This window comes from Lathamus discolor, chromosome 2, assembly GCF_037157495.1.
Source record: "Lathamus discolor isolate bLatDis1 chromosome 2, bLatDis1.hap1, whole genome shotgun sequence".
In the NCBI taxonomy this organism is placed as follows: Eukaryota; Metazoa; Chordata; class Aves; order Psittaciformes; family Psittacidae; genus Lathamus; species Lathamus discolor.
The window spans coordinates 72,142,240-72,152,327 of NC_088885.1; the positions used below are offsets into that span (position 1 = coordinate 72,142,240).

The 10,088-nt window shown below is 42.0% G+C and overlaps 1 protein-coding gene across 2 annotated transcripts in view; it reads left to right on the forward strand.

Moving 5' to 3' along the window:
- Nucleotides 1–9,371, forward strand: part of F13A1 (coagulation factor XIII A chain) — a 59,594-nt gene extending 50,223 nt beyond the window's left edge. For both annotated transcript variants that reach the window (XM_065667405.1, XM_065667406.1), the window contains exons 13-15: nucleotides 1,728–1,888; nucleotides 4,920–5,056; nucleotides 8,992–9,371. In XM_065667405.1, the coding sequence (XP_065523477.1) occupies nucleotides 1,728–1,888; nucleotides 4,920–5,056; nucleotides 8,992–9,136 (443 nt within the window). In that variant the 3' untranslated portion in view covers nucleotides 9,137–9,371. The remainder of the gene's footprint in view (nucleotides 1–1,727; nucleotides 1,889–4,919; nucleotides 5,057–8,991) is intronic.
- Nucleotides 9,372–10,088: the final 717 nt, after the last annotated feature.

Sequence of the window (10,088 nt, forward strand, 5' to 3'; positions counted from 1 at the left end):
CTATTGGGGCACTGAAGCAGAATTTGCAGGCTTCATTCGTGGCAGATAGTGTATTATGTATATCTGGAGGTAACAAAAAATTACAATACAGTAAAGATGTGTCAGAGGCATTCTTCCAGCCCATGCTGCTGAGGGAATGAAGCAGCGTAAGTTTTCAAACAGGAAGGAAAAGCATGATTTTCAGAATAATGATTAAAAGAATTGTGTGGGTTGAAAACATCTTTGAGGGTTTGAAGAGCTTAAACTTTCCAGTGTCTTCAAAGGTGCTCTCACATCTACTTGGTTATATTTAGTTTTCTCTGCTTTTTGTAAAGGCTGTAAGGCAGCTCCGTGTTGTGTTTCCCTTGGCTTTCCCAGGTGCAGTGAATGATAGTGGCATCTTACTAGCACAGACAGTGCTAAGGAAATAGAAGTCCATTATTTTTTTTTTTACTCTGGTGATTAAACAGCAAAGTTCATTTTTCACTGTAAATTTCTCTCCAATTGTAAATCATTTGTTTATTTACTTATTTTACACAAATGGTAAATACCTTGCCCAATTTATAATTTACAGTTAAAGCATTATGAGAAACTCTTCTATAAGAGACACAGAGTGAAAGGGAGGGAGAGAGGGAGGAAGTGTGAGCACATCAAGTAAATTTAAGGCTGGCCTGGTAAATCCAGGTCAGGGGATCACCAAGGGAATAGCTTTGAAACCAAATCAAGGAACTAGTTTTGATGTGAGTGGATCAAACGAGTGAAAAGGGGTGAATGTCATTTACCCAACTGAGTTGAATTATCTCAGTGTGTACAGTGTATGTCACAAATACAATACAAATAATGGATAACAGTAATAATCATAGTTAACAGATGGGTGATCTTGATATGTTTACTAGAGTTATAATGAATGTTTATAAAGGTAAGAGGACCAGACCTATATATTCTGCCTGGTTACTTAGTTAGCAGGTCTGCTTCTCTTGTGTCACATTCTCACACTATTGTTGGCCTGGGAATTGCAGTTCAATATGGTTAAAATTAATGATTCCCTGCATTTCAACCATTTAGCCTAGGGGGATGTGTTCCTTCCAGTAATTATTGTCAGGGAACACATGAAAGCTCTCTGGAGGGCATGCTGGTGACAGGAGGACCTTCTTGCTAATTTTTGCAGGCAAGTCCAGTGTAGGACAAAGGCAGATATCCAGATATATCCTGCAGAGCAGGTTGCCTCCCAAGTAGCCTGCATGGGCTCACACCCCATAGTGTGAGCCCCAGTGGCTGCTCTTGAGGCATCCCTGGTGGCATCTCTGCCAGGAAGAAAGGCAGAGAAAGCATAGGAATAAAGTGGAAGAGGAAATATTTGCAGGTGTGACACTCAAAAGCTAGTTTTGACCTTCATGCCCAGTAGCTACTTACTGCTAGTCTTGCTTCTCACTTATTTTGTGGGAGTGCCTAGAAACCTTCAGCTGTGGCCTGGGCCCATGTTGACTAGCATTGGGCAGAGACTGTGCACAAACACAGCTTTGACCCAGGAAGCTCACAGCCTAAATGGAAAGAGGGCAAGATAAGAGGGGGAATGGCAAGGTGAAGAAGTGGAGACAGTTTGGGGAAAAAAAATCGAAGCTATTCTTTGGGCTTAGGCTACTTTTTTCCCAAGGCACTTGTGTAACTGGCACTGGCAATGATGGGAGGAGCAATCAGCCATTAGATTGCTTCAGATACCTTTTTTTCTTTCCTATTTCTCCCCTCAGCTAGTGCTTTTGATGTTGTGATCAAAGCAAGTGAGTACATGAGTGACCTGCTGGACCAAGCCTCCTTTCATTTCTTTGTGACGGCACAAATCAACGAAACAGGGAAGATTCTGGCCATGCAGAAGGCGACAGTCCTGGAAGTTCCTGCCCTGCAGATCAAGGTAGCTCAAGGCTGTGGTGAAGGGGGTGGATCACTATGCTGCATGCAGGCTGTTCTGTACAAGGCTGTCACATTGACTGTGTATCTCTGATGGAGGGGTGTGTGCATATGTGCGCGTTAGACCTTCAGTTTAACATGGACCTTATAAAGCGGTGGCTGGCTGGAGTGTATGAAGGTGTATAGGTATGTTATATATTGCACTGACTATCCCTACATTGAAGTCTGAGGCTGACAGCATCACTGGTAGTAGACAGCTAAAGTGATCTCAGTGAAGGAAGGAGGGGAAAAGATCTGAAAAACCTGGAGAAACTCAAAGGCTAAGAGAGATTGCTCACTCCAGTCACTCAAGTCTTTAACTACTTCAGAAGTCTTATACTTAAAGCAGCACATCACAGAGGCCTCCTGCTGAAGAATGAAGCTAGTGAGGTGAATTTTCTTGGAAAGCTCCTGCAGGTGTTGTGGAAAGTTTCTCTAAACTTGGACAGGCATATTGATTCTAGACAAAGCTTTCAGGATTTCAGTGCTTTGCTACCATGCTGTGAATGTACTACCAGTGGAGTTCCCTCAAAGTTCAAGCATTTCTGCATGCGGCATGGTGCCAATGAAAATGTAGAAGTGTAATACTTATGATAGGAAAAAGACCCTATGTTGTATGACAAAGGCAGGGCTAAGATTTAGAGTTCTCAATCATAACTGAGCATCCAAATAAATTGCCTCATTCTCAAAAGCACTGAGCCTTCATCTGTTCTGAATGACTCTATTTGGATCTGCTTTTTTTCCTAATACTCAAAAAACAAAATAATCAGAACACTTGTTCAGGAAGCTTTATATAAACATGAATGCAGCTTCCTAAAATTCAGGACCTTGAAAGAAATCTGTTTATAGAATTTTTTTCTCCTATATATTATTTGAATCGATGTTCAGGTTTCCATATAGTAATTTGTGTAGTAACCACAGCCTGCTGCGGAAAAAGTCGGGGTTTTTTTTAAATGTAGATCAAAACTGCAGTGAATCATAGAATCATAGAAAACAGTTTGTGTCAGAAGGGATCTTAAAGTGAAGTTTGCAAAAAAAAAACCCCACTCCATTTCATGGTCTACAGAAATGCCATAATGCTCTGATGAGACTTCTTTGTATTTGCAAACAAAAGTTTTTTGGTTTTCTGAGCATTCTAGAGAGGAGGTAAACAAGACAGATAAACTCTACTTCAAATACCTGTTTTTGGTAAAAGCATTTTAAAAGTAGAAAGTTCTTCCAATTCAATACTTACACAGAACATCTCATACAGCATCTCCAATTTCAGATTCAAAATTGTTTATCCTCTCTGCTGTTATAAAGAAAGGATCTTTAGTATATAGGATAGATTGTTGTCCAATAACCATGTTTTCTAGTAAAACTGAGTTTGTTTCTTCAATTCTTTGTGATGTGCAAAAATATGCTGAAATTTTAATAGCTGGATCTTTCAAGTATGTGTGCATACACATATGTATATACCTATATATTACTATTTATATAGGAAGCTTCACTTTATTGTTGTTGAAATCTGAGGAAGCTTATCCTCCTAGTTTTCTTGTCAGATTTCTTCAGTGAATGTGACTGACAGACTGGAGTTCTTAATGTGAGAGTAAAAAAGTAGCATGAAAACTTACTTCTCCTCATCTTCAGATCTTTCTCTATTGGTTGAAGATGATTGTCAGAGTTAACAGTTGAGGAAAGTACACCATATTCTAGTTTAGCTTGAGACCAGGTTACAAAAACACGCTCAGCAAATACATATCATGGTCTCAGTTGCATCTGTGGATGTTCAGGATGAACATCTAACTGTGATCTTAACTGGACAATTGAAATATGAGGACATAAGACCTCTGACTGAGTTAGAACTTCTGAAAATGCCACTGATGTCTTTTTGCAAATGCAGGTGGCTAAATGATGTTGAGAGCTCAGCTGGGAGTAGCTCACCCTTAGCTCCAGCCAATATATTGGTATTCGGTGCAGAGTGATCCCTGAGACCGGAGTCTTTCCAGCTTTTTTGCAGCTGTCGTACTCCTTAAAAATTTGCAGTAGGGCTGCAGACCCCAGCAGAGCAGTTTAAATTTATTGACAAGATACTTCTCAACGCCCTTTAAAGTAGCTCATGGACCAGCTGGGTTCTGCCAGCCATAAGCTGAAAACCCCTGCGTGAGCCTTTTGTATTCTGTGAGAAATGTTGTGTTTCTAGGGAAAAAAACAAACAAAACAAAATTCCCATGCATGTAGTCTGTGTTTAAAAATGCGCTCTTTTGGAGGTATTTTCCAGGCAACTATACTACCTGCACTGATCTGAAGGGACAGACAGATCCCTTCATCTGTGCACAGTACACATATATACATATGGAAGTCAATGTGATCATTGCTTATTAGTCCTGCAGCTTAATATTTTACAGTGCAAAATGTACTGCTTTTTTTGTTATGTAAGGGGTTTGGAGGACAATTGGCTCTCAGGTCTATGTAGAGTGCACAAACAGGGTTAGAAGCCTTTGAGAGCACAAGAGGCAGTTGGGGAAGATGGGCACGACACTTTTCGGAGCTGCAAGCAATGTGAGCCCATGTTTCTAATTTAGGGTAATAATTCCTGCCCTTCTCTTCTGGAGCTCATGTCCTGAGCAGAGCATCCACTTCAGTGCTGGTGAGGAACCTGGGGAGGGAAGCAGACTCTGTGGGAGAGGCCTCCTCAGCTGGACATGCCCCCAGTTGGACACTCAGCTCCAGGACTGTGCACGTAGACTTCTCTTTCTTCCTGTGGAAATGAGGGCTTGCCTCCTGACCTACCCGTGTGTCTTGAGGGAAGATTGCAATATGCAGAAATATCTGCAGTGGTACCTATGGGCCCATTCGTCTTACTAGGCTTTCTCTGCCTCATGCTGTTTTGCTGTGTGCTCCATTCTCCTTCCTCCTCTTCCTTGCAAGTACTGTGCATTTATCTCTACAGATTTCACCGTGGGGCATTTAATTATTATTATCTTGTGGAGCATTGTCCTTTCTGTGTCTTGCAGACCCAAGGTGAGCTGGTAGCTGGTAAAGTAATGTCTGTGACTGTGGAATTCACCAATCCTCTGAAACAAACCCTGGAGAATGTCACTCTTCGCCTCGAGGGACCTGGCGTGCTGAGAACGATGAAAAAGGAATTCAGGTAGGGAAGAAAGCACAACTAGCTGGGAGTTCATCTCCTACTTGCTCACAGGAGGAAGCTCACAAGTGGCACTTAACTAATGCTGCGCTGAGTAATTCAATTCAGACACTCTCTCCTTACTTCAAAATTCAATACACGAGGGAGCTGTAGGTCTCAATAGTCAGAAGTCAGGCTGTCCAGAGAGACCGTGCAGAGAGACTGTGAGAGCATTTCACCTGTTCAGCACCAGCATTGGAGGAAGGGGTAGTGGTTGTAGGTAGTTGTTAATGCAGCCCGAGTTTACTTTTTCACTGTATAATGTTATTTTTAGCACTTGACAATAGCACCTATGAGCTTCTATCACAGAAAGAAAGACAGATTTATTCTGCACAGGAAGTGTTTACTGCCACTCACTCGGAATGTGCAAATCAAGTCTTGTGCTGTCTTTCAAAAGGGCTTTTCTCCACTCATGTTAATCATGATTATACAAAACGTTCAGATACCTCGGATGATCTTTACAAGCTTATGTCAAGACACGAGACGTGTGTCAGGTGCAGCAGAGCCCTCAGGGATGGCTGCAGCGTGTGTGATAACACAGCTACCCCCTGCCCCCGATAGCACCACTGCACAGGGCTGCCCTGGCACAGAGGTGTGCTCTCAACACAGGGTACTCCCAGGTCTGATGAAAAGGAAAGCCTCCTTCATTATGCTGAGTTGCACCTCATGCTGACACAGTGGTACCCATACTCTGAGCAAGTTCTTTCCTAGACCCTCCTCCTATTTGAGTTCAGTGTTACGAGCCCAGTGTTATAAGCTCAGCATTAGCCAGTTCCAGGATAACTGGAAATTTTGCAGCCATTGCTCAGTCTTGGGCAGCCAAAGCAATACCATCTATCATTACCTGAGCTGAGGGTCCCTGGGTGTGTGCAAAAGGAGTTTGAAAAATTGCCTGTGCTTCAGCAGCTGCATAATTTGTCAGCATTATCTGCAGCCAGTAGGGGAGGTCTGAGTTTGATTGCACCTGGGCCAGGGATAAAAAAGATCAAAACCAGTCTCCAGAGTAGAGCTGAATAGAAAAATGACTGTGAAAGGGCATCATACTGTGTTTGCTTTGTGCACAAGGCATGTCATAGATGCTGCTGAACATGACTCAGCACAGTCCACATGAGTTACACAAGTTGCAGCAGTAGCCCTCGTTGCTGCCTCCCCCGTTGTTCTGCATCCTTCTCAAACCAAAAGCTGCCATGGGCTGCTCTCACCTTGAAAGATGCAGAAGTTGCAAGGTGCATCAGGAGATAGGGCATAAAAAGGACTGACAGAAAGATGTCATTTTCTTTCAAGTCAACATGTTTCCCCTTTTCAGTAGTGCCCTTGTCATCACTTAAAATGGAAATGGATCGGCTTAGTCATTTTAAGATTTAACTTATCTGAGATGAATGAAGGTGCAGGTTTTACGCAGAAAGGACAGAGCAGAAGGCAGTTGTAGTTTATTTAAATAATAATCACAATTTGCCTCCATGTATTCAGGGTGATAAATGGTTCCAGTGTGGTGATGACTCAGCATATTACTCAGAACAATTCATCACTGAATCCTCTCCCAGGAAAATCATATTAGGGTGACCTTACTCCATGTGCAAAGAAAATTAAACCTAGTCTAGTCTTTCCCCACTCTTCCTCTGCTTCTCCATCCACTGTCCCCTGACCGGAACTGTTACATATGGGATGTGGCTTCTGCAGTTCTTTGTGGGGATGAGACTTTTGACCTCTCTGTATTTTTCAGTTAGCTTTTCTGTATAATTTGGGTGGCTCCACAAAACAGGTATGTGGGATCCAGCTGATACAACATTATTCTGGAAATGTAGTAGCTTGGGGCTTCAGTCTTGACCATTCATAAAAACAATACATGGTATGTAGCTATTGGCCTCAGACAGCTGAGGGGCATGACTTAGGGAAAAGTCTTTGGCAGCAGCAATTCCTACACGGGTCATAGTATTTGCATGACAAATGAGAATTATCCACGCAGTGATGGATAGTTTTAAATGGATTTTAGCCAAGCACACTTTCACACTAGCAGGTAAATCACTTTGCGTGTTTCTACATGTGAAAGCTCAGCTAGTCTTAGCATTTGTAGAGAAAAACAGGTTGGCTTAGAAGTAGTACAGTAAAAAACAGGAAAAGGTATGTTTGGTTTCCCAGGGGAGATGTTGTCTTCCTGCACACACACTTTTATATAAATATATAAATATAAATATAAATATAAACATAAATATATACATATATGCAGAGACGATAGCACTAAAAATCAGAGATGGTAGTGCTACCCTGTCACACTAGGGCACTGTGAAAATGTGGTCTGGAAGCGTTCATCCAGAGAGTGCACCCCAAGTGCTCAAGAAAGTAGAGTGAAACTTGCTGCACAGTAGACTTGTATAATATCTTCTTCACTTTCCATACAGACAGTCCCTTGCAGATGATTCCCATAAACTCTTACTTTAAAAAGCTATTTAACCTTGTGCAGCAATTGAAGTCATTGCTTTATCATGCTACCATTTTAGTGGGCATTTGGTGGAGCAGGCAGGCCAGCTGAGGGAAACAGAATATCTCTTACTAAGAACAAAGGCAAAAAGAGGGAAAACACTTGCTGGAAGCAGTCTGCACATAATCACATAAAAAATATGATCTTCTTCTGCTTTTTGTTTTCTAAAACTGAGTACATGCCCCAGGCTACCTATGACTGTATGTGCAAAATGCAATGCAGTGCCATGTGGAGGTACTTTAACTAACCTCTAAGGAACTAGAATACCTTTCATTTTAGAAGGCTCAGACACACACTGAAAAAAATATTCAGGTTAGGTAGCTCATTTAGAGCTAATTAAGGCGTATTGTCTTGTGGCAGCTGTGCTAAGCCTGGGCTGTCGTTTCTGTCCTGACCCTGTCACAGGACATGGAATCTGAGAGCCAAATCCTACCAGATGAGAATTTGAAAGTGCAGCTGAAGTTTAGGCTTACTTTATTCTGACTTTAATCAGTTCTTTGTGGAATACCATAGCTATGTGAGATGAAAATGGTGGCTAAATTCATAATCCTCTTAACACTGAAGAAAACAACATTTATTTTTATAAATAGCTGCCCACTATGCTACCTTCCCCGTTGGTTCCTCTGGAGCAGCGGTATCCTGACATCCCCCAGACATAATCAATCAATATCAGCCTTCAAAATCTGCACACAGAACATAATGAAAGCACTGAGAAAATACAGAAACCCAATACTTAAGGCTCTCTGTGCACACCTTAGTTGTAGCAGAAATGGAAAATCAAGAGCAGTGCAGAATGCAGTTGCTTTATAGTATGAGTTATTAAGAGTCACACATAATGTAAAAGGGTAACTGCTAACAGCAAGACTCCCACAAACACTTTGACCTGTTTGTGTGGACATGAAGTCATCTGAAGTGGCCAGTGAGATCTGCTGATGTTACAACTATGGGAGGGTGTTTGAAGGTAGGAGCTGGCAGAGGAGCTCAGCATCTCATCAGCGCCGCATTGAGTTTGCAGAGGAATGCTGTGGACACTTCATAACAAGGACTTGTTTAACCATTTAAAGAATCATTCACAGGCTATAACACGTAAAATGGAACTAAAAGTAGGAAAAAAAAATGTGTTAGCTATAAAGATTATTCTAAAAGTGATTGTGAGAGGAAGTGAGAGGAGGCAGAAGAAAATGGATTCATTTTGGAAATTTAAAATTATCCTGGAGGAAAGGCTAGAAAAGGCTCTGACAGAGTCAGTTCTGAGAGGAACGGAGGATGGAGGGAATAATTTATAGGACATTTGTGAGAATGAATGAAACATAAAGAAATTGAGACATGTTGTACTGTCCACCTTCAGTTTCTCCAGTGGGTCAGGCTGAGAGCACTGGCTGGCTGATCACAATATTGTTACTTTCCTCTTCTCCTGCAGGCAAATCCCAGCAAACTCTACCTTGATCTGGGAAGTAAAAACCGTCCCAAGACAGCCAGGTTTACGAAAGCTGATTGCAAGCCTGGATTCTAATGCTTTGAGGCATGTGTATGGTGAGCTGAACATCCAGGTTCAGAAACCATGAATGAGGATGCTGTCTTCATCTCTCATTTAGCTATATTTCAAAATATCATGGTGGGGGGAGGAAAGGGGAAGAGGTGGAAATTTGCTTGTTGTTATTTTGGTCATCCTTGTGCCGAACAAAAATTTCATAAAGAAACCTAACTTGGTAAGACTGGGGAGAGCACGAAAAAGCACCTGAATGATGTAAAATTAGATACATGTAATTAAAGGCAATTCTAGGCCATATTATTCCTATAGTTCACTTGTATTTATGGTCTTTTGCATTAGCACTGCAAGGGAATCTGAAAAGCTCCATTCACCAAAGTAGTCTGAACTTTAGTTTTAATTATGGCCTGATATTTCACTGAAAAAAGAACCCAGAGTTATAAATTCTTAGATTGAATTACACAACCCTATGGTAGATCATTCAGGCTGCAATAAAAACAGGTATTTCTAGCTAAAGGGACTGCTTTATCTTACAACGTTATAATTTTCCAGTTCATGGAGAGCTCACTTGCTGGAAGCATCTCTCAGGATGTGTTAGCTCCAGAATATTCCCAGCTCCTTGTTTCCTCTTGCTGCTTCCCTCTGCCTTTCTCCTAGTCTTTCATGTGTGCAGACACCCACACCTACTCACTCACGTATTTCATGCCCTCACCCTACCCCCTGTGCTGTCGGTATGCTGTTCCTGTCTTCTAGAGTTTTTCATGCTCCTGCTCAGAGTTCTTCACACCAAACTTGCATTTCCTGGTCACGTCTCTTGTATATGATGTATTATTTCTTCATGCTTTCCTGCCTTTTCTTCTCTCCTGAACCAATCCTGCAGTCCCATTTCCCACGTGTGTGCTGCCCAGAGCAGTCCAGGCTCTGCCAGCTGTTAAATGGGGTGAAGGAGAGAGGAGTGATGGGGACAGCCTGAGGGTCTTCTCCTGCCAGCCCCACAAGACTAGCAAATATCCTGCGCTGGAGCTGGG